General features: G+C 31.6%; 2 protein-coding genes across 2 annotated transcripts; both read left to right on the plus strand.

Annotated features, from left to right (window-relative positions):
- Positions 1–452: 452 nt before the first annotated feature.
- LOC107431837 (heat stress transcription factor C-1) lies at positions 453–2218 on the plus strand. Its single transcript, XM_016042844.4, has 2 exons — positions 453–1198; positions 1280–2218. Exons 1-2 carry the CDS (start codon positions 995–997, stop codon positions 2078–2080), a joined length of 1005 nt encoding a protein of 334 aa, XP_015898330.3. The 5' UTR covers positions 453–994; the 3' UTR covers positions 2081–2218.
- Positions 2219–16385: 14167 nt separating this feature from the next.
- LOC107404318 (indole-3-pyruvate monooxygenase YUCCA2) lies at positions 16386–20145 on the plus strand. The gene is given in 5 exon segments (XM_016011265.4): positions 16386–18056; positions 18705–18953; positions 19061–19183; positions 19332–19499; positions 19501–20145. Coding segments are annotated over 5 exon segments (1284 nt in total). The 5' UTR covers positions 16386–17366; the 3' UTR covers positions 19555–20145.
- The last annotated feature ends 1203 nt before the right edge of the window (positions 20146–21348 follow it).

The raw sequence follows: 21348 nt of genomic DNA on the forward strand, positions 1-21348 counted from the left end.
TTCAGTGATGCATTAATATTTTGATCCACAGCATCTAAACTACAATTGAGTTTTTACACGCGAAAGAATAAAAATAAAACCAAAATGTAAATGGCTAAATTAAAAAATAAATAAATAAATAAATAGTTATAAGGCCACCTTAGCACCAAAAACAAAGAAAACAGTGTGATATTATATATATATATAGAGAGAGAGAGAGAGGAGAGAGAGAGAGAGAGATATATTTGTAACTGTTAAAAGAATTATTTTTTAAGATGATGAGCTCAATTCGAGTTTTTATATTTTCAATATTAAGGAAAATGGAAATTTAGTGATGCAGTGATACGTTATCACTTCGTAAACAAATAATTGAGTTTCACATGCAGAAAAGAAAATAAAAACGAAAAAGTAAGTAAGCGAAATTGAAAATTTTAATTATAAAAGCTGATAAAAAAAATTAATAATTAAGTTTGATCGTCCCAGGGTGCGTGAAAGTCCCGTTAGCCCAAAGAAAAATAAATAAATAAATAAAAAGAGTGAGTGGTGACTCCCAATCGATAGCGCCATCGTGTCGTATAGCCACATTTGTCCACATGCGAGGGGGCCACGACCCAAACAAAGTAAAAAAAAGCAATTTAAACCACGCTCTCAACCTGGAGCGTGGAGATTCTCTCTCCCTCCTTCCCTGGAAAAATATCTAACACCTCCACACCCTGACGTGTACCGAAAGATGATAAAAGCGGAGAAAAGTGGGTCCATCTCGTGACTCGACGAAATATCACAGCCATCCAGATGGGTGCCACGATACATGCGTCCGTTATATATTTACGGTGGTACACATCCTGATGTGAAAACCGAAACCTGTACTTCCCCACACAAAATAGCAATTAACCCTCAACGCTTTCAGCCTTTCCTCCATATCTCTCAGAGACAGTTGCAGCTTTGCAGGTCTTGTGGGCAGAAACAGAGCGAGAGAGAGAAAAAGATTGAGATAGGGAGCTAGTGAGTGTATGGGATGGAGGGAACCAACGTCGTAGCGCCGTTCGTTATGAAGACTTATCAGATGGTCAACGATCCAACGACGGATTTTCTGATCGCATGGGGAAGAGCAAACAACAGCTTCATCGTTATCGATCCTTTAGAGTTCTCTCAGAGAATGTTACCTGCTTATTTCAAACACAACAACTTCTCCAGCTTCGTTCGCCAGCTCAACACCTATGTAAGTTTTTATTTTAAACCAAAAAAAGAAAAGAAAACCATTATTTATTAAAAATGAGAATTTAATTCTTTTTTGGAGCAGGGATTTCGAAAGGTCGACCCGGATAGATGGGAATTTGCGAACGAGTGGTTCCTCAGAGGGCAAAAGCATTTGTTGAAAAACATCGTGCGGAGAAAGCACAGTCGGTATACGCATTTGCAGCCAAAACACGAAGAGCTTGACGACGAAGATATAGTCATGGAGATTGCCAGGTTGAAGCAGGAGCAGAAAACTTTGGAAGAAGAGCTTGAGGGAATGAACAAGCGCTTGGAAGCCACCGAGAGACGGCCTCAGCAAATGATGGCTTTTCTATATAAAATCGTGGAGGACCCTGATATACTGCCACGTATGATGATGAAGAATAAGCACCGTACAAATCAGATAAGCGAGAAGAAGCGGCGGCTAATGATATCCTCTGCGTCGTCCTCTAATTCGTCCGGCATGGCAGGAACCAACTCCGTGAAGACTGAAGAAGACGAGGACGGAACAATCGGGGTAATATCATCGCCGGAAACAGGTTTGGAAATGGACAGCTTCTGTCGGTCTTCGCGGTCGCCGGACGCTCCGGCCCAGGGATGGTGGAGCCAGAGACAGGTCGTGGATCGGCCTTGGATTGCTCAGGAGCCTTACGGTTGCTCCGGGATTGCTAGCCCGCCATCCACGGCGACTGGAAGGGAGTTTGGGATGGGAGTTTCGCCGCCGGCAAGCAACATGGTGGGATATGGGAATGGTAGTAGCAGTAGTGGAAGTGGGCAAATAGGTTATTTTACAGAAGTGGTGGCTGGGGTGGAGACTAGTCCTCCACCGCCTTATCCATTTTCTCTTTTAGGAGGTGGCTTTTAGATATTAGCTTCACAAGATTTATCTTTTCTTTCTCTCTGTTCTATTAATTTCTTTTATTTCACTTTTTTTTTTTTTCAGTGTTCTTTAATTTTGTAAACATTAAAGAAAAGAGAAAAAAAAAAACTGATGTGTTTAATATATGTCGGGGAAAAAAAAAAAAAAAAAGGAAAAATTTTATCAAAGGAATATCTATTTTTATTCATCGAAAAGTAGTCAGCAAGTTTCATCAAAAAGAAAAGTATTCAGCAAGAGAAAAGAAAAGATGGATTTAATTGAAAATACTACGAAAATCGGCCCAAATATATAAATATAGTTAAAATTGGAATTCTGCTATCTTTAAACTTAAATATTTTTACTGCGTATTTCATTTCAATATCCAGGGCCAAAATTTATATGCTCTATATGGTTCACATTTTTTTTTTTTTTGGGAAAGAAAGATTGTTTATTGTAAATAAATAAATAAATATATAAATGGTATGTGAGAAGAATTCATCAACCATAAGAAGATGAACACTCACAACAACGGTTGTATATATAAAATATAAGTCAATTCCAATTTTATTACAAGTAGTTCCATCTTACATTACATTTTGCTTGTTTGTATTGAATTCGTTTAAACACATAGAATTATTAGGATTATGATTATTATTATTATTATTATCCTAAATTTTTTTTTTTCTAAAGTAACGTATGTAGAACTAAATTGTTAACTTTTATATTATAAATATGGAAGACAACTTTGACATGAGCTTTACTCTTTTTTATGATTATATCACCTCTTTTACAAAACAAAACAAAAAATTCATAATTGCAGTCTATTAGAATAATATGAAATTGATGCACGTGGAGGTTTGTAGACTGGTAGTGCTTCACCCTGTACGCTTTGTGAAACGGCCTTTTAAATTGTCAATCTCAAAGTTATAGAATTCAGTTAATTCAGGTGATGACAAAAGATGTAGGAAAAAAACACTGTAACTGTAACTTTCTTATTTACCAACCAGAAAGCGCCACGTCGAGTGCAGTGCCACGCAGGCAGGCGGGCAGTCCCAACTGTCCAACGTGAAAGTCAAAAATCCAGGTTACCCATTTCAATCCCACGTGAGCATACGACCCTTTGGAGCTCCATAAGGTCACCTTCCCTAAAACTCCCAAAGAAAATCTCTAATTTACGCTGCGTAGCAAATCCAAACTGCCAAAGGTGATGCTATAAATATGGTAGGCCATAACCCTCCCTGTATTGCTGCCCTACCTGCATGTGTAGCACAATCTCTTTTGGTCCCCCATTCGAAATCATTTTGGTGCATAAGAATTCCAACTCCAAACAACACCCCCATACAAGAAGTTGAAAGTCCAAACGTTTGCTAGAACAAAAAAAATAATCACTTTGTCAATTGAGACAAATTCAACATTTCATAATTAGAAACAATACATTTTACTATTAGCGTCACACTGTTTTTTGAGCTTTTCCTTTAATAAAAAAATCACATTCCCATTTGTATTCTATGCCTTTCAAATTTTTGTTTTTACTGAAAAGAAGAACTAGGCCCATGTGGTGGACAAATAACAGATGAAAGTGAAAATTAAAAACATAATTAAGCGATAAGATGAAGTTTAATGGAGTTGAAAGTCAAACGAGCTGGCCAATCATAGTTTAAGACCAACTGACTAATCATACTCTCTCTCTCTCTCTCTCCTTCCTTCCTTTCAATTGGGTGGTCAGGTTCCGGAGCTGACGAGTGATTAACGTGAGGGATAGATCACGTGGGGCCCAACCCAAACCAAAGCTTTATTTGGGCTTTACCACGACGCGTGTCGTTCCGTGAGAGTAAGTCCATGAAACATGCATGGGGAAGTGGGATCCGCTTTACCTGACAATAATAGAAAGGAAGGGATAAAAAATAAACATAAAAAAAAAAAAGATGGACCCCACGGTTCATGTGTGGGGGAGGGGAGCGAGACAAAGGCATCTCTCTTTCTCTTCTAATCTCTTAAGTCTTTTCACTTTTGTTGTGGGGACCATACCCTCGGCTCGTGCAACCACGTGGGGGCTACCAAAGTTGGAAAGAACACGTGTTGCGATCTCAGTGCCTCACTTTCGTTTGTTCCCCTTTAAAAGCATTCACACGAGACTCTAATGAGCGGCTATATGGTGCTACTCTGGCACACACTATCATGGTGGACACTGAACCCATGACCAAGATGGGCCCACCATGTGTAACATCTGCAGCTCTACCAACCATGTGATCGTATGGGCTTATGTTACAACGTTAGGACCAAAGGGACTGTGATATGATAAGATCCAATTTTGGAGAATATACCTCTCGCACCCTCTCAGTCTCTCACTCGCTCTTTCTTTCTTATATATTTATAATTTTATACGTGAATTTTTGGGATTGTGAGAGAATATACTCTAATTTTAGTGGACAGAGGGCAGGGAAAAAGAGAGTGACACCTGTTCCTTACCAATCCGAGGAAAGTCATTGTCTCGTTGGGTGGGGAAATGCGGACCATGTATATAGGCTAATTTGTCCATCATTTTTAATTAATGTGTACAAATATTTTTGGTGATTGAAATTGTGGTTAAAGATAACCCATCAAAAAGAGAAAAATGAGATGTGGTTAGTGACGAACCACGTACCATTAGGCAACGTTGACGGCTCAAATACTACTAAAATATATATATATATATATTGATGAAGACTAAAAGCTAATTATTTTAATACCATGTGATATTTGTCGTGTTCATGTGTGATGTGGAATAGTGTTTCATGGGTATTCACTATTTAGTTGCTTCCTATGCAAGTCGTATTTAAATAGATACTCATCTTTCTTTACAATGACCTTTTTGCGCTGTGAGTTTGTATTATTATTATTATTTTTTTTAACAAAATTGTATTGTCAGATTCTTTTTTATTCGCCAGAATCATATAGGTTAGATTTGATGATATGTTTATGACTTTATAGGTTAAGATGAAAATAAGTAACTTGGGCCTTTAAGAATGTTTTAGAAAAATATAAATAATACATTAACTTGGTTATATTTAAGGTATACCTGGCAATTCGGGTTGGTGGGTCGTGTTCGTATCAACCCGTTTAATAATCGTGTCAAAAATGTCTAATCCGAACACGACCCATTTATTAATCGTATCAGGTACCTAAAACACTAACCCGACCTGTTTATAAACAGGTCAACATGACACGACCCGTTTAACACGATTATTTTAACGGGTCGTGTTGACCTATTAACCCGTTAACCTGAAATTGACCTATTAACCCGAAAACTAACATATTAACCCGTTAACCTGAAAATTAACCTATTAACCCGATTTTTTTTTTTTTTTATGTTTTTGTTTTATTAAAGATGTATTTTTTATTTTTAAAAAATTAGTAATAGAAAATTATTTTTATAAAATTTTTAATTTATAATATTTTTTAGTTATTAAATATTATATTAGTGATAAAATATTAATTTAAAATTAAATTTAAATGGGTTGTAATAGGTATATAATCGTGTCGGGTTGAAACTGACACGTTTAATAAATGGGTCGTAACGGGTCAATTTCGAGTTAAACAGGTCAACCCGAAAATGACACGATTAATAATCGTGTTAAACGGGTTGATCCGATTATGAATCGAACCCATTTATAATAAACCCAAACCCATTTATTTCGTGTCGTTTTCGAGTCGTGTCGCCGTGTTATGATCCAAATTGCCAGGTCTAATTTAAGGTGTACAATACGAATTTTTTTTTTTTTTATACAATACGAAGTTGTATATATATATATATATTTTTTTTTTCGTCTCACTTGATATGATATGAGAAACATGAAAGTTAATCAATGCTTTGATTACTTTAAAATTTTGTTAAACAAAGAAGATCTATTCGTATTACAAAATATAAAATTATTATTATGTGGTTATATTTATTTATAATTTGAAAAAACAAAACTAAAATAGCAAAAGACAATTAACACAGCCTTAATGTATGAAGAGTAGTTCTAGTTGCACTACCATTTATACTCTATATAATTTTATTATTGATTTATATTTTTATTTCCATTTAATATTACTATTAATAATATGTATTAACTAAATCTATTTAAATAATTTTTTTATACAAAGAATTGACTGAGCTGGCCGCTTGGGCGCTCTACGTACAATGTAGTAGACTCCATTGTCTCATTCTTCCTTTCATATAATTAGTTATATATATTTATCTAACTTATATTTTATTAAAAATTAGGATTATAGGTAAAACAATTATTCACAAATTATGGAAGCTCAAAAATATGAAGATAAATTTAATTTTTTGTTTATTTTTTTATATTGTGATGATTGCTTTAGTTTGGATTTTTTGTTTTAATTGCTTACCAACCATCAAATCGGAATAACATCTTATATTTGATTATGGTATATTAAAATTTATTTTTTTATTTAAAAGTTTAAAAATGAATATTTTTTAATTATTTAGAAGCGTCGATCAAAACATTATTAAGATGTTTAGAATTTATCTTTTAGCGAATATTTAAAACTAAATATTTTTTAATTATTCAGAAGTGTACATCTGAATATTATTAAAATATTTAGCTTTTATTTATCGAATATTTTATGTATATATAGATATTAAATACCGTATATTATGAAACATGTTTTTTTTTTTAATCATTGATAATTTATATGTAATTGAATATAAAAAATATACAAGATAAAAAAGAAATAGATAATGAAATTGTCTTGAAAAATAAGATGGTAAAATAATAATAAAACTTTTTGGTCTTTAAAAGAGTAATTGTCTTGAAAAATGAAATGGTCATGTCAATTCCAATTTTTATTATCCTCCATTGTTAATTGATTAATTTTTTCAAATAAATAATATTTTATCATTAAAAAAATAAAAAAATAAAAATTAATCCTAATTCAAAACGAAAAAAAAAAAAATAAAATTAATTTTTATGGGATTGTATATAGTTATTTTAAAATTATAAAAATAATTTTTATTTGTAAAAAAATATATAATTTTAAAACTGTATGAATTATAAATATTTCTAAAATAAATAATATTGTATTAAATTATTTTATTTTTTTATATATTTAAATAGTAATATATAAAAATAAAATTATAAAAAAATTATTTTAGAATTGTAAAAAAAATTACTGTTTATGAAAATAGAGGACCTTGTGACCTTCTCGATGCTGTAATCTGTTTCGGGCTTAAGGCCCACCAAAATAGATTTTGGCAGTGTGTTGTGGAACCCCTGTGGCTGGTCCTTTGTGACAGAACTTGCAAAGTTCGAGCCTTTAACACAGATCGTTCTGTTAAAAGTTTTTGGGCCTTAAACACTATGGATACGCTCTGCATTTATTTGTTGATGAGAATAATTAGGTCCTCCATTTTTTTTTTTAACTATTCTTGTTAATTTGGATTTTGTCATTTTTGTTTAAAATTATTAGTTACTGTCTTACCTATGGAAGGGTGCTCATTGCTCAACGACTATTGGTGGTCTGGTGTCTACCATTTTACTTTTTCTCTCTATTTTGTTTTCCATTTGGTCAATGTTTTCATAACTTTTTCTTTCTAGCTTATATACACAACACGGGCATATACGTATTGCTTCTTGCACCATATTAATGCAGAAAACAAGCCCAACGAAACTAATTAGAAAATTGGATACCCTAGAAGCAGTGCTTCTTTTGCTCTTTCCTTCTTTTTTTTTTCTTTTTTTAAGAAAAAAAAAAAATTTCGTCCTCCTTTTCTTGATTGTAATTTTTGCTTTGTTTTTCCAAAAAAAGGAAAAAAAGAAAAAAGAAAAAAAGTGTAAATAGTTGAGTAGATGGCTACATATAAAACAGAAACCTAAGTGCTAGTTGGAAAGCCTATCTATAGCTGTACTGCTATATACTGTCATAGGGGTCCATTCTAAGAATCTAATGAAGCAGATGGAAGGCAATTTTCTGCTGTTATCTATTAAGGAGAAGCTCCAATTCCATTATTATCATTTCATTGGAGTCCCTACTAACATTTTTTTTTCTTTCAAATTATTACTCATACGCTCTTAATTAAGCTGCATCTAATCTAACAAACTCCCTCCTTTTTTTTTTTTTTTTTTCCCCCTCTCATTTTTAATAATAATGGCTCTTTATTTCCTTTGTTAGGACCCTCTAATCTTCCTTCCTTACCTTTTGAACGACACCATTGTCTCCCGCAATACAAAAGCCTGTTTTGATTTTCATTACATATATATAAACCAGTCTGAATCAATTAATAATAATTTCATTCTTTGCTTTTCCTCTTTATAAATTTTGCATTTATTGCTTTATTTGCATATATTGCTTAATTAATGGCATGCCCTGAATAGATGTATCTCTAATTTTTTGGTTAGGTAAAGATGAGATTAAGCTTCTCAACCAATTATTATTCAGATTCTTCTATTAAGAATGTACTTAGATAGAGTTAATTACAATATTAGTATTTTGTGTAGGTGGCTCTTATAAAGAAAAAGGTAACAGGTTTAGTCTTTAATTAATTCTTTTTAATTTTCATTACATCATCCTTGACGTTAAAGGAAATGCCTTATTTTGTTAATTGGTTTTAGAATAATGATTTAAAACTCGTTTTACGTAGAAGGATCTTGACTAATGACACTTTAGATCACAAAAAAGAAAAGTGCCATTCCCACAGACTCTCTAATCAAGCTTTGATTTCCCAGTTGGTTATAATTTAAATTTACAAGTTGAATAACCTTCTTTTAAGGGTTCCTAAAAAAGTACATAGATAAGTGGAAGACATGGATGCCCACGCGAAGGTTCTCATGTTTCTTTTTGTTTTTCTTAATTTTTCTCTAACTTTTTATTCATTTTTTTATTGAAAGAGGAGACAAGTAATGCAATATTTAAACTTTTTCGTTCACTAGTAAATTAGTTTTAAGTTCGTGCACTGCACGTGCAGAATAAATATGTTAATTTAAAATCACACTTTGATTTCCCTTTGCTTTAATTTAAATGGATACTCTGAGGATACATGTAAAAGTTTTAACATTAGAATTGTTAACAACAAATAAAAAAGGTCAATATATTTACCATGTCTAGGTAGAGATAGTACTATATGAACAGTAACTTCTTTGTACTATAGTACTGTATTACTTTATCCCAATTTATATTTGTAACTTCTTTGTACATAACTATAACTTTGTCCCCAAAGCTTGTCCCTTCATTTGAAAGTGGAATTTTACATAATCAATTACATTGTTACTCTTAGTACAGACTAAAAAGAAACAGGATCTCTTGCTAAACTTTATTATTTGGAAACAATAACAGAGAAAAGCAATGAGAGATGCCACAAAATGATTGCTTGTCTCAAAACTGACAACAAAAAAATATTTATTATATTTGATAGCTGTCGCTTAAATTACATATTTTCATATCAATATCTGAATTTGAATTATACTTCTTACTGATATATGACGTAAGCCTTTTTTAAAAAAAAAATAAAATAAAATTATATATGCTTTTGAATAGGAAAAACCACTCATTTCTACACTGTTTCTCCCTCAAACTCTATCTAATTAAATATTATCTAATACCTACTATTAAACTTCCTACACATGAGGCTATAGAAGCATCCAATAATTGAAAACTTTCCACGATTGAGAGGGCAGATGGGGATCTTCCTATGTTTATGCTAAACAGTAACTTTGTCTTGCAGAAATAGATAGATAAGAGAGTTCTTTTACCAAACCCGTTTTTAATTTTTAAGAGCTCTGAAAAGCGGACACTAAACACGGTGATGGATTTTGCTGGCTAACTAATTAAACTTTTCATTAATGTATTAGAATGAAAGAGAAAGCGTCCATAGTCGTCTTTCCTACACTTTGTAAGAAATTTCCCTTTTTTTTTTCTTTTTTTTTCACAAGTTGTTGCTGCTGCACTAAGCACAGTTTAGTGTTGATTGTTGAAATATCACTGATTCCAAAAATTTAAGATTATGCAATGTGAATTTTTCTTTGATTTATATTTTTCTCTAATATTCTCGTTCAAATGCAATCTCGCTTCTTCTCTCTGAATCCTTATTTTTATTTTTTTAATTTGGATGGAGTTGTTGAGTTTTGAACTGAAGATTTTTTGGATTTTTAATTTCTGATACCATTTTGAAATACGATTGATCCCAAAAATTTAAGTTTATGTAATGTAAACTTTCATTTGATTTATATTTTTCTCCAACACTGATTGCAGTTTTAGTCTAATGAGGGAAAATATTACAATTTCATAATAATTAGTAAAGCGAAAGATCAAGGATCAACTTTATGTGTTGCTCAAGGTGTGGTCGGTCCAATATATGAAACTACTTTTGGATTATAAATTTTATCGTTTATTAATAAATATGATGTTATCAGATTAAAATGTCATTATTGTTAATCACATAAATATTAAGTAATAAGAAATAAAATTATAAAGCATTTTTCAGCAAATGCAGAATCAGCTAAAGGAACTTATTTGGTGCCTGCTATAGAAAAATTTTGCTAGAACATTAAACCCTGTGAAAAACTTGAATCGGCTTCATTTGAGTATAGGAAGGAAAAGAAAAATAATTGTTAGAGCTAATCTAAGCTAGCTCTTTTAGGAAATGAACTTTCCTTTTTAAAAGAGACGTTTTGTTTACCTAGTTTTCATGGGGGCCGTATTGCTAATTAAAAAGCTTCCAAGTAAACTGATAATGGATTTAGATAATATATAAAACCCACTTGGCTCATTGAGATGGAAAAGCAATTGGTTGAAGCTTGGAAGATGAATATTGACCATTTTTGATAGAAAAGGACATTGCTTAGTCCACAACCAACCTATAACAAGCACTTTGTAAATGCAAGTACTATATAACCATAAGATGAAGATTTTTTCTTTTTTTCTTTTTTTGGGGAATAAATAACCATGAGATGAGGATTGAATATACTCATCATCTTTTAATACTGATTTTCAATTGTCGATTTTATATAATTCACCACCTTCACTTCTCGCTGGGGCGACATCACAATGTAACAGAGTCACGGAGGCTTTGCAGATTGATATAGCCATACGATCGCCATCCGACAGGTTATATATGTTTCTGGATAAGCACAGAGAAAATGAATTTTATTGAAGAATTGGAAGGACATGTTTATTGACCACCGGATTCATGAACTTAATATAAAAAATATAATTTATTTTAAATAAATGAAAATGACAAGTTGGTAGAGTTTTATCATCATCCTTTTTCAACTAAAAACGATTTGAAACTCAGAAATAGGTTAAAAAAATACGGACGAAAGAAAAAAAAAAAAAAAAAAAAGGGTATGTGCCAAGATGATTAGACAAACCAAAATGACAGTGCATGACATTAAAATGCACAATGCATACATATCCATATTAATCAGATATGTAGTTAAGCACAATGCATAAAATCTAATAAATCAATTTAAACATGTGATTCCGACCTAATTAAAGAGTTAATTAATGTTGTTTGTGGAGGAGCACATGAACCCCATTTTTTGCTGCTCCTGGTTTTCGCATCTTCACAATCTGATTCTTCCATTTGTCAATAATTGATGTATAGACTAGAGACGCCCTCTTAGACAAAGGAATAATTTCTTCACCAATTAATTCAAGGCTAAAGTACAAGGATCCACTGGATTGCAGCTTATTGCCAGTACTTATTGCTTTACTTTTCGTTTAATATTATTTTTTTTTGTGGGGGTAATTTCATGCCCCAACTAGATACTTCCTGATGACGGTTGTATGTTATTAATTGTTTTCTTTACTTTTGTTCTGTTATTTCTATATTTTGGTTGTCTAAGTTTGAATTTCAGTAAGAAAAGAAAGGGGAGGAGAAAATAAAGTAGGAGAATGGTATATGATCCTCCAAAGAAGAGTTGATGCTTAGGTAGCATCTTTGTTAACATTCATGTTCTTGAAGAAGTAAGAATCATTTATTAATGCATAAACTATATTGTATCCAATAACAAAAGTCAAAAGGAAACATCCACTAACATGTATAAAATGGTTTTTCTGTTTTGATTTATTGTAATTGCACTTACTCATTATCCCATCTAATCCCCCAGTAATTACTAACCGTCAATGGTTTTTATGCCATATACACACACACACACACACACACACATAAGTACAAATATATATATAGAAAATATTATCTCCACCCTGAAGTTTGACAAATTTAATGACACCTTCCAAGTTTAAAAAATCATCCTTTGGAATTTTGGATAATTATCTTTTATCACTCTAGAGTTGATTTTTAATAAAACTAATTTATAAAAAGTTTATTTCATCTTTATATGTCAAAATAAATATTACATTATATTGTCATTTACTTTATAATAGTATACATAAAAAAATATCAATTGCTATAAATTTTATTTATACAATTATAAACAATTAATTAAAAATGATAAATAAACTACATTTTTAATATATATTATTATACAAAAGTTTATACAATAAAATTTTGATATTTATTTTGAAATTAAGGAGTAAAATAGAACTTTCCATAAATGAATTTACTAAAAAAATAAACTCCACAGAGGTGAATGATGATTTATCCAAACCTCGGATGTGTAAATGATGATTTTTCAAATTTTGAATATATCAATGAATTTTCATCAAATCCTAAAAGTGTAAACTTTTCCTATATATACAGCCATAATCCTATTAGGATATATTGAATTTAAACAATCAAGATATAATGTAAATGAATCAAGGCGAAATTGGTCATTTGTATTATAAATTCAGAATGTCTAATAGTATATTTATTGTATATAACTAATATACATGTATAAAGGAGAGTAGTAGTACGGTTTGTTGTCTGTGTTTCATTCAGTACTTAAGAGATCCACCTTGTATTACCATATACTAGCTTGTAGTTCAATATATGATTGACTTTATAGCCAGCCATTATTTTATTAGAGAATCGTAAATCTCTATTGATTGTAAAAATTAAAAAAGAAAAAAAAATTAAGCGGAGGACATAAAATTATAGTTGACATATTTAAATATTAAACAGCATTTTAAGCAATAATAAATGGTGAATTTGTGAAATACTTGTCACAGATCGAATCTTCCAATATCTCTATTTTACTTACTATTTAATTATATGGTTTGTAATTGATATTTTGTTAGAAAATACAAGAAGGTCTGATGATTGGTAATATACAATATAAAAAATAACAAATTAAAGATAAGACGATGAGTGCCTAACACACTTATGTAAAAGGATCTCTTGAATTATATAAACCGATGAAAATATGCTTATTGATTGCCTAACTTGATTGTTACTGCAAGCCAAGTAATATTCAAGCTTTTTTTTCTAGGCGCAAAAAAGTTTTATCCAACTATTTTCAAATTAAAGAACACCAGCAAAAGCTATATTCTTATTCTCATTATTATTTTTTCCAATTCGCATGCTTTTGTAATCTATGTTCTAATTTATGTAAATCCAAGGAACAATTGCATGCATAGCTATTTATGCTTTTATCATTGTTAGTGTAAGATTGATTAGACCCATCAATATATCTATAAAATATCCCAATGAAAGAACCAGTGCGCTACTAAAAAATTAAAAATATTTTAATTTAAAGACTTGGAAATTAATTATGAAGTCTAATTGCATAGTACTAGGCCACGTCAACATTCTTTAGGAAGTTTGTAGGTATAATGTTGACATATTACTATATTAGGAAATTTCCAATATAATTATAGATAAATTTCTCGTTTGTTTTCTTTTTGCTAAAGAAAAGATTGGCTATGTTTTTGCACAGGTACTCTTCAAGTAGGTGTCTAGCTATAGCCTTTTCATTCTTGTAGTATTTTTATATTGCACACAAAAAGAAAGAAGTCCTCCAGAAGTTGGTTTCAAAATAATTATTTGTTTTTTCCCCAGAAGGTCATTTTCTTCCAAGGCATTGGTGACGGTCAATACAAAATCTTATTGGGAATAAAATGAAGAAAAAGATGATTATTATTAAATCCAATGGTAATATAGTTATATGAGAGATTATTTAATTAAAATTCAGTGGCGCTTTAAAGTTTTAAATATTTAAAAGCAGACTTTTAAAGTTGACTCCAAGCAAGTGAAGGCAATGCACCTGATTAAAATTTGATTTTTAGCTATTAGAGCCTATAACCCTTTCATTAATTTATATATTTATATTTATATAAACTAATAATTTTAGTACTAATAGCCTCGGTTTAGTGGTGCAATCGTTAAAAATACACATTCAAGTTCAAATCTTTATCTAGCTATCTTTATCTATGTGAAAATCCACAATCCTCCCTCATGTTTTAATAATAATAATAATAAACTAATTCACTTAGAATTTATAAAATTATAGAGAACTTTTCATCAACCCCCACTCTACCGTATGTTGTTGTTAGCTTATAACAGTCACCTCTATACCAACCAAGATTGACAACTTTTGATTCCCAAGCACAACCACTCTTTTTCTTTCCTTTTTATTTGTAATTAATAACTAGATGGCTAAGCAAGCATATGTATATAGCTAGCCTTAAGTGCATTCGTAAATGATCGAGTACATTGTTACTTAATTCTTTTGATCCTTAATTAGAAACTTGGTCACACTTCCAAATAGTTCAAACTCTTCTATATATATATATATATATATATATTTCTGCTCAGTATATTATCTTGTCAGTTTAAGTATATATGTGTGTATATATATATATCAATTGAAGGTACATCCAAAGAAAATCAAAATTAAGGAAAAAGGCAATACTATTTGTCAAACAAATGTTACTGAAAATGGGGTTGCGTGGGAAAATGGAAACGGCTCAAAATTGAGACATAGCTAGACAAATGTGTCATTTTACTCGGCGAATGAATAGAGAAATGTCTCTGCTCCTGCTACTCTACGATACTGTGTCAGACTCAATTATGAGAGTGGCCACAAACAATGGTCTAAAATCTCTCAGAAGTAACATGCTGCGTCTATGGTAATTAACTATGACAATTCATTGCACCTTTTTTTTTTTTTTTAAATTACTTTTTTTTATTAAGTTGACTGCGAAACATTCCCTTCTCCGGGTATCCAATCGGATATTTAAGATCAATCATCTGGTCAAATGGTCATCACCATGAATTTCTATAAATATATTATATATATGCCTCTTAACTTCCCCAACCATATATATTTATATTACATTGAATTTTCCTCTATATATATATATATATCTCATTGAATTTCTTGCTAGGATATCTACAATTGCTAATTAATATAATTCCTCAGAGCAAGCTGGTTAGATTTTTACAAAACATTTATAATCAGTAGCGGAATTCCCATATATTTGTCGTAAAAATGCATAGATTGTATGTTACTAAAAAGTAAAGTGGAATCGGCAAATACCATTTGGTTGGTACGAATTAACGATGGGTGGTGAAGAGGAAAGATTCTTGGTGACTAGCAAAGATTCTATCGCTACATGTTTGGTTTATGTCCGAAATGAAAGAACAAAAAAGAAGATTCTCCAAATTCATGGGGCCTTTCGGAGGGGCTACTTGGCTGCCACTCTGCCTCCAAACCACACCTTAGTGGACACTGTGACAAGGCTATTTGAACTATACACTCGAAATAGCCTACTTTCATTCTCATTTACCTTCCCACTAAATTCCCCAAATTAACGCTTTCAGAATTCGTAAATGGTTGGGAAATTCTAAAATCTAAGCACATGTAGCTAGAAACAATCTCAAAAATTCTTGCAAACCGTAATAAGAATCATATATATTTGGTTCCAATGGAGAAGAAACTGTCAAATAGTATAAGACAAAGTGATATTGATCATTTTATAGCGTAAGGAGATTGATGGTTTAACTATGTTATTAAGTGGGCCAGCCCTTTCATTTTATTTTTTTCAAAAAAAAAAAAAAAAAAAGTCCTGGTGGTTTGCTTCTCTATTACCATCCATTCTAAGATCATCTTTAATGCAATGTTTATTAATTTTGTCTATCTAAATTTTTTTTTAGCTATATCATATATTTTTTTTAATGATGTTATAAAAGAGATCTACAAAAACAAAATGGCCACAAAAACAAAAAATAAAATCTATCTAGCAAATCTTTTATAAACAGAGGATCTCTTAGACAATATGAATTATAAATTAACTTTTTCTCTTCATTTTTCCCATCAATTCACTTTTTTTTTTTCTAAAAAATTTAAATAGATGTTGTCTATTAATAAACATTATACCATCAAAGTTTTAACATCTTCCATATCCTTTAGCACATAAATTCCAATAAACAGAATTATTGGAAATGTTCTAATATCTAAGACTAGAGTATAGTAGTAGGATGCTAAAAGGGCACATCATGTATTTGTCCATCAATGAAAAGCCTTCAAATCAGACGGTTCGGAACTGTCAAATGACAATCTAGCTGCAATGACAATTTTCCCTCAAGAGATTCTCCATCCAACATACGAAGTGGGACTCAAAAGAAATCCTAGCTAGAAACTACACACTGGAAAAGAAAAGAAAAAAAAATCCTCTCTTAGTTGATCACCACCATCTGCCTGGTGTTTTGGTTTTGAGTACCGCCATCATTAGAAAATTCTGGCTAACACTAGCGGCTTGTCCTTGTTCTCTCTCTCTCTCTCTCTCTCTCTCTCTGTGAAGGATAAAAGAAGAGGTTGTTGGTTAACGGTAGTTATATATTACTAACATATAGAGATGTCCCACTAAATTACAATCTTCACAACTGAGCCTCTTGCATATGTGTGTGTGTGTGTGTGTGTGTATATATATATATAGACTGAATCTCAATAGTGCTTATACTTCAATTCCAGTCTCTCTATTTTCCGCTCTTGCTTTGTTAGCATTATTGGTCTTTGTTCTGCCTCCAAATTTGTCGCTCCACTCCTCCTACTTCGTTGAACAAAACCCTCATTGCACATATTGGATAAGGTCCTCCTCAATCCCAAATTTCCATAAATCCAGGAAAAATTCAATATAATCTCCAAAATCTCCCTATTTTTTTTTTTTTATTTTTTGGATAAGATAAAAGCTCTTTGTGTCTCATATTATCTCAGTCTAATCTCTAAATCCCAATTAATTTGTGAGAGATAGATAAGAGTTTTATTTCATGCCAAAAAGGGATTATCTTTCTCTTTCTCCTTGTTATCTTCTTCTTTTGCATGACTTGAAGATAAAGCACTGAACAAATAGTAAATTTGGTTTTATTATTTTTTGTATTCGCTTTTTTTTTTTTTTTTTTTTTTTCAACTTTTGGTTGCTGTTCATGGACTATTTAAAAGAAGTGGAAGGCAAAAAAATCCATGATCCTATTGAGGCAAAAATGGTAGTACAATCATCAAGGAGAATATGGGTTGATGGACCTGTAATAGTTGGGGCTGGCCCTTCTGGTTTAGCTGCCGCTGCTTGTCTCAAAGAAAATGGAGTTCCAAGCTTGATCCTTGAAAGGGCTAATTGCATAGCCTCATTGTGGCAGCACAAGACTTATGATCGTCTCCGACTCCATCTTCCAAAACAATTCTGTGTGCTCCCTTTGATGCAATTCCCTGCAAATTTCCCAACCTATCCAACTAAACAGCAATTCGTTGCCTATTTGGAGGATTACACCGAACATTTCGGTTTGGAACCTGTCTTCAACAAGACCGTGGTGAGTGCACAGTTTGATCAGCGATGTGGGTGTTGGAGGGTTAAGACTTTGGGATTGAAAATGGAGGAGACAGAGTACGTTAGCCAATGGCTGATTGTCGCCACCGGTGAGAATGCAGAGGAGGTTTTGCCTGAGATTGAAGGGATTGATGATTTCTGTGGCCCTGTTATCCACACTAGCTCCTACAAGAGCGGTGAGATGTTCAGAGGTAAACGTGTTTTGGTAGTTGGATGTGGGAATTCAGGCATGGAAGTCTGCTTGGATCTCTGCAACTATAATGCTAGTCCTTCTCTGGTTGTGAGAGATTCGGTGAGGATTATTTTTTTCTCATAACTTAAAAAACCCTTTTATGTATTCTCCTTCTCTCCATTTTCCTTTCTAATTCAAATACTTGAGATCAAAGAAAGTAACTATATACAAGTTTCACTTTCTTTTCTTTTTTTTTCAAATCATAGATTACATCTTTCATTTTCTTTATATTCCGATTGCACATATAGCTAGCACCATTTGTAAGGTATAATTTCGTCATATAATATAATATATATATATATAGGTGTATAGTAGTTTTAATTGTTTATATGGTTTTGTTGTGATATTTTATGGGAAAAAATCTTGTAGATTATAGTAGTGTAGCTGCTAGGGAACAGATCACCAAGTAAAGGTGTCTAGCTTGCTTTATTGGAATTCGTTTGCATGCGCAACATTAGTCAGCATCGCAAAATCTTATGCCCATATACGGTATATATGCATGCTTCTCAACTGCATATAATCTTTTTTTCTCCCCCCGAATCTGCCAAAACAGTGTGTCAAGAATCATGAGCGTGAGGGACTGATATGGATCAGTGACCTCATGCTGATCATATAATATATATATATATATATACTATATTTTAAAATTTGAAACCCATTTAATTAATTAAGTTATAATTGTGATTAATATTAATTGGTTGGATTCAGGTTCACGTATTGCCGCAAGAAATGCTAGGAAGATCAACATTTGGATTGTCCATGTGTTTGCTAAAATGGTTTCCAATCAGAGTGGTGGATCAATTTTTGCTGCTGGTATCACGTTTCATTCTAGGGGACACTGCTAAGTTTGGACTGAGTCGCCCACAGCTTGGTCCTCTTGAGCTCAAAAGCATCTCTGGCAAAACCCCCGTCCTGGATGTTGGCACTCTAGCTAAGATCAAAACCGGGGACATCAAGGTATTGTCATATTAAGCCACTCACTCAATTTATATATATATATATATATGAAAAAAATCAATTTTTTTTTTTTTTTTGGATGAATAAGAAAATATATTTATATGCAGGTTTTCAAAGCTATAAAGCGACTAACACAACACGCTGTGGAGTTTATCGATGGGAAAGTAGAGAATTTCGATGCTATCATTCTAGCAACTGGGTATAAAAGCAACGTTGTGTCATGGTTAAAGGTATAGTTTTTTGAAAGCAATTTATTGTTTTAATTACAAAGTATAACAAAGAAAACGTCTTTGAAAATCAATATTATAAATATATATATATATATATATATATATATATATGTTAATGGTGATGAACTTAATTAATTGTTGTATGCAGGAGACGAAAATGTTTAGTGAAAAAGATGGAATGCCTCGGAAACCATTCCCTAATGGATGGAAAGGGGAGAGTGGATTGTATGCAGTGGGTTTCACTCAACGGGGTTTGCTCGGTGCATTTCTTGATGCGAGAAGGATTGCCCAAGACATTAAGCAGAGCTGGAAAACCTGACGCCAAGCCTTTCATCCCCTTCACTCGTGCACCACAATCACCATCATCATGATTTTCGAGTTATTATTTTAAATCATACTTTTTTTAAAAATATCATTATAGCCCTTATTATTATTAATTTTTTTTCCCATTCCCCTTAAGAAATTAAGGGGGAAAAAAAAAAAAAAAAAAGGAAAGAAAAACCAGAATGGACTCTGCATGCAGTGCCTTTCACACTCTAATTTTCCACCAACAAAGAGGTTCCTGATCCCCAGGTCGTCGAGTAGACGACAAAAAAAGAAAAAAAGAAAATAATATATATATTTTTTGGTGGGGCCAGAAAAAAGAATGGGAATTGTAGCTAGCTAGCTAGGATGCCAAAAGAAATTTGAGTTTAAATCCTTTCTTTTTCAGCTTGTACATTGTTTATATATTTTGTTTATTAGTTAGGACCTTTTTTATTAGTTAGGAGCTTTTATTAATAGAAGGGTGGGGGGTTTTAATTAGTAGGCGGTGGTGTAGTGTAAACTAAATTTTTTTTACATTTTGGATTTGAGAGATTTGTGTATATAGAAAAATATGATGTACGTTTCCATTCCATCAACTTGAATTTGTATTTTAGTGGGATTTAATTGCGATGCTTGAAAATAGACTAAAACACCATGTTGTTCCAATGATTAGAGTAGACTTGTATTAATCACACACACACATATATATATATATATATAAATATGTAATTGTGCGTTGGAATAATATTTAGATATTTTATATAGAAATTCATTCATACATACATATATACATACATACACACATATATCATATTCAACTGGGCTTAGACCAGGATAGGGACCATCAAAATATATCATATTTTTGGGAGGAGAAAAAAACAGAAAGTAAAAAGCGATTCAAAAAGAAAAAGAAAAGAAAAATCCTTTATTCCATTTAAAGGTCCCATGAAGATGAATATGGCCCTCATCTGGGTATATTCTATATGTTCAAGTGATTACCTTTTAAATATTTTAGATGATTTAATTTGAATTTTTCATAATTTTGTTATATATCCTCAAGATTGCCCTATCAATCTTGGCCTTTTTCTTATCCTCATCAACTACGCGGACCACCATTATAATTTTCTCTAGACTTCGTGGAGTCTCCACCACAACTTGATCCCTACTGTCAATGTGCTTGGATGGGGTCTATATATTTATGAACCATTTTATGGGTGAAATATACAATGTCGTATTCATATCCTTGATTGATCATTATTGATAATTTAAATGAATTGGACATTCGATAAGTTTCTTAGTACATCGTTTACTTTATAAAAAGAAAAATTGATACATTTTTTATTATACAACAAGTTATAAATTATAATAGTTCTTATATCCCTTTTTCGTTATATACTATAACAATATTGCTTTACCGGATTCGGCAGGGGGAAAAAGAAGTATTAAAAGCTTGGGAAATTAAATGGGGAATAATAGTGGTGTTTTATTTTTATTTTATCTTTTCGAACGGAGAACGTTGCAGTTACTAGATAATTATCAACATAATCCATAGTCTTAGAACTCGGTAGAGAAATTCCTTCTTTCCTCCCGGATAATAAATTCCCACATATATATGCATCTATAAAATAGATACAGCATAAAAGAAGTATATGAAAAAATATATATATATATATATATATATATATATATATATATATGTTTATATATTTAAGAAAAGCACCGAAATTCGTGTTTTTCCAAATAAATGCTATAAGATTAAAAAAATAATAAAAATAAAAAAAGTACATGCATCAATTAAAATATGAAAATAAAATAAATAACTTTTTTTTTTAGGTTTTTTTTTAGTGTATGTATAACTA

The sequence above is a fragment of the Ziziphus jujuba genome, chromosome 11 (genome assembly GCF_031755915.1).
Source record: "Ziziphus jujuba cultivar Dongzao chromosome 11, ASM3175591v1".
Taxonomy (NCBI): Eukaryota; Viridiplantae; Streptophyta; class Magnoliopsida; order Rosales; family Rhamnaceae; genus Ziziphus; species Ziziphus jujuba.

Excerpts from the sequence above, each read along its gene's own strand:
- LOC107431837 (XM_016042844.4), top strand. The coding sequence starts at position 995 with ATGGAGGGAACCAACGTCGTAGCGCCGTTCGTTATGAAGACTTATCAG. Across the intron at positions 1,199-1,279 it reads TTCGCCAGCTCAACACCTAT|GGATTTCGAAAGGTCGACCC; the intron begins GTAAGTTTTTAT and ends TTTTTGGAGCAG.